At 48.5% G+C, this 3,261-nt stretch overlaps 1 protein-coding gene across 1 annotated transcript; it reads right to left on the bottom strand.

Annotated features, from left to right (window-relative positions):
- Positions 1 to 316: 316 nt before the first annotated feature.
- Positions 317 to 924, bottom strand: M409DRAFT_61744 (uncharacterized protein; the record flags this gene model as incomplete). The annotated part of the gene is made up of 2 exons (XM_033814865.1): positions 317 to 658; positions 706 to 924. 2 exons carry the CDS (start codon positions 922 to 924, stop codon positions 317 to 319), a joined length of 561 nt encoding a protein of 186 aa, XP_033659232.1.
- Positions 925 to 3,261: the final 2,337 nt, after the last annotated feature.

Below are 3,261 nucleotides of genomic sequence, written 5' to 3'. Positions count from 1 at the left end.
ATCGAATTTAAGACAGTAGCGTCAAGGTCTTACTCGCTGTCGAGAGTTGGGTTGACAGTCGGATGTAAAGCACCCGCAAAGCAGAGCTCGTCATAACATGATTATAAGTGTGACGCAACATGAGACCGCGCAACGTGAAAAGAGGATGACATCCCATGCTCACACATCGTTAAAAGCGTGTTCTAATGCGACTACCTGTCGCAGTCAACTAATTCAAGAGGAACATCAACCAACCCTCTCCTCCCAAGCTTCATTAATCGCCTTCCTTAACCCCTCCAACCCCTCAGCACTCGCCTTAATTACAATCCCCTCCCTCTCAAATACCGTCGACCTCAAAGCAAGCAACGCCAAGACTCCCCTTCCACCGCCGGTCATATTCCAAAACGGTGTGCTTGCCACTCGGCCTGACAGAAATCCAATGCATAACCCTCTGTCCATACTTGAAGTCCTCGCGATACACAAATTTCCAATGGTCGTTGTGGACGACTTTGGCCTTTCGCACGCCGTCTTTGCGGCGAGGAGGTGTTAGTTCAAGGTATTCGTCCCGTTCGGAGAGGCTTGCGGAGAAGTAGTGGCCGTTGCGGGAGAGGCGCAGGGCGTCGAGGAAGGCGCTGCCGCCGGTCGCTTGCACCGAGCGGATGAAGTCGAAGTCGATTGCCTGGATGTGTTCAGTTAATGTCGCGAGGGGTGTCTCGATGTCGGTACCTTTTGCTTCACGAACTGCGGAGGAGCAGCCACGATGCAGCTGTCCGAGGTTTCAAAGCTGGCAATTTGCGGCGAGAAAAGTATAGCAAGGACGGCCGCGACGATGGCGAAGATTGTGAGTCGTGATGGCATAGTGGATAGGTCCGTCAATAAGTCACTCGAAGGAAGATGAGGTTCAGGCGAGGTGGCGTTGAGACTGCTGTCTACTGAAGCTGACATACTTGCAGGACTTCAACTCCCTTCCTTTTCCCTAGACACCGATAGCAGTCTGAGACCTTCAAACGGCGCTCTTGCGTGTATGTAAGATTATGGAGTGCGACGGAGTGGAGCGGTATCGTACGTCCAATAAGCTGAAGCTCGAACCTATCAGGCACATTTTAGAACTCCTCATCTTCTCTCATTAGTCGAAGAGTCTTTGTGGTGCAAAGGTGGTATCGATACATGGGCGGTGGGCGTAGGAGGAATCGTCAAGATTTCTGGTAACTCGTGTGAGACGTGCACTCCAAGATTCACAAGAAGCACAGGCTAAATTGGTCCACCGAAACGAGCAAGAAGTAGCTTGTGTCGAGTGCAGTATAGACGTCGATGCAATTTGGATCAGCGTCTCGCCTTTCTCTGAGAACGCGCAGCGACATCGGTGCCGAGCTGAACAAGACGGGTATGGATTAAACAATCTCAAGTACTGCAATGCCAATAGCTCCCTGAAGGCACAACTCGAGATGGGCCGATGGAGTATATGAAAAGCAGGGGAAGATCCAAGGGTGAAATTGGCCAAAGCGGTACGAATCATAACGTAATGTTGCCTGCAGCTAACTTGACGGTCTGGCATGACGTCAGGGAGACAAGCCTTTCCCCACAATCCTCCCTCATTCCGTCACTTGCATTCTTTGTTCGAGGGCTCACAATCCCGATCGGCTCTTGTGGAGAGCAACCGCGAAAGTATTAGCACTGATGATATAGCACACTATCTTTCCAATGGTGACGATAATGACAGTGCTAAATTTTGATGAGATCTTTTGAGTTTCAGCCAACCAAGAACCTGAATAGGTGGATGCAAGTTCTGGGAATGGGATAATCTAAAGCTGGGGAGAACTTTCTTGAGCTCTACACCCGCAGAACTCAGCTGATTACATTGTCGCGGTCCACGTCTTGGAGTGCTCGACATCGTCCAGAACTTACGTGAATGGTCTAGACCTAGACTAGGGAGTTTCTGAAAACATCCTCTCCGGGTAAAGGAGAACTGTCAAGTTCCGCCCGAACTATTGACATTAAGTCTCGCAAAATTTACGAAGTCTGAAAACAGTACTAATGCTTTAAGGCCCTCTACATGATGCTCAAAAAGCCTCCTAGCGCTCAGAAGAAATGAGGTAACCAGTCAACATTGATTCATTTCATGGCTCCCGATTTGAAAATCGATGGTTTGAAGTGGTGTCTGTCGCAGTAGGGAGCGACGCTGAACTTAAACGCTTGTACGATTCTTTTCCCACGGGGAATATGAAGACCGATACAGCGTTGGCGCTCCACGATTGCTCTGGTGGCAAGTCTGGGCACCTGTGATCTAACAAGACCAAGGACCGCTTCCGCCACAGGATAGCAATAAAGCCAGAGACTATTTCAGAAGAATTTTGTTTACCTATGGCTTCTAATGCTTGCACCACGTTTCCCATTCCCTAATAGTTAAAATTCTCGCAGATGTCTAGAGCTAGATCGGGTGTGAAAGCTTTTCGATCAATGTGTTTTTGCACGTGATCCCATCACATTATTATTATCAGTAATACGGCTCGGGTCATTCACAGAACCAAATCAGCAAGCTCTAAAGTATGGAATGCGTGGATAGAGCTCACTGACTTTCAGCTTCGTTTGAGTTATTCAAGTGTACTGAACTTCGCGCAGCCTCTCACCTAGTGACGTTGTATTCGACACTTTGGCATATGTCATACACACGTATCGAATATCTAAGTGATGGGCGACTATGTTTATCGTGTCTAAACATGTAGTGATATCTCCCTTTAGAGATTTGTGTAGAGCATGCAACCGTCTTGATGTGGTGCTCTTGCCCAAGTTTACCACCTTCATTTACACCAATGTCTTGCCCATCAGCTCGTGAGCTGGGGCAGAATGCTCCCAATGAAGTTGTTCTCTCGAAAACTCGCTTGAAAATGTGTTTAGTGGTTGTAGTAGACGCAAACGTATTGTTTAATTCGCCTTTATGTTGAGTCATCGCTGGGTCCACCTACTCAGTTTTGAATTCGATTAGGCGATCTCCGCTCTCCAACCATCTCCTATGAGACAATGAAACTGCAAGCTGCGATGCTTGGTGGATCGTCCAGAATGTTCTCGAAGGTGCCAGCGAAGAATATCTCGCGGCTGGAGAGCTGAGCAAAGGTGATATCGTTGATCAGGCTTTACATAAGCCACTCTTATCTCATGCAATATCGGACCTGTGCTATTCATTCCATAATTGCTGCGCAGCTCTTCCCTGGCGCAATCCAATCACTTACCTGTGTGGCTTGCCTTTCTGGGTCAGTCCGCCATTCTCCGCGTGTCGCCCGTGAA

This window comes from Zasmidium cellare, assembly GCF_010093935.1.
Source record: "Zasmidium cellare ATCC 36951 unplaced genomic scaffold M409scaffold_108, whole genome shotgun sequence".
Lineage (NCBI taxonomy): Eukaryota > Fungi > Ascomycota > Dothideomycetes > Mycosphaerellales > Mycosphaerellaceae > Zasmidium > Zasmidium cellare.
Note: the sequence above shows the minus strand (reverse complement) of the source record. Positions and strands in the feature narration are given on the sequence as shown.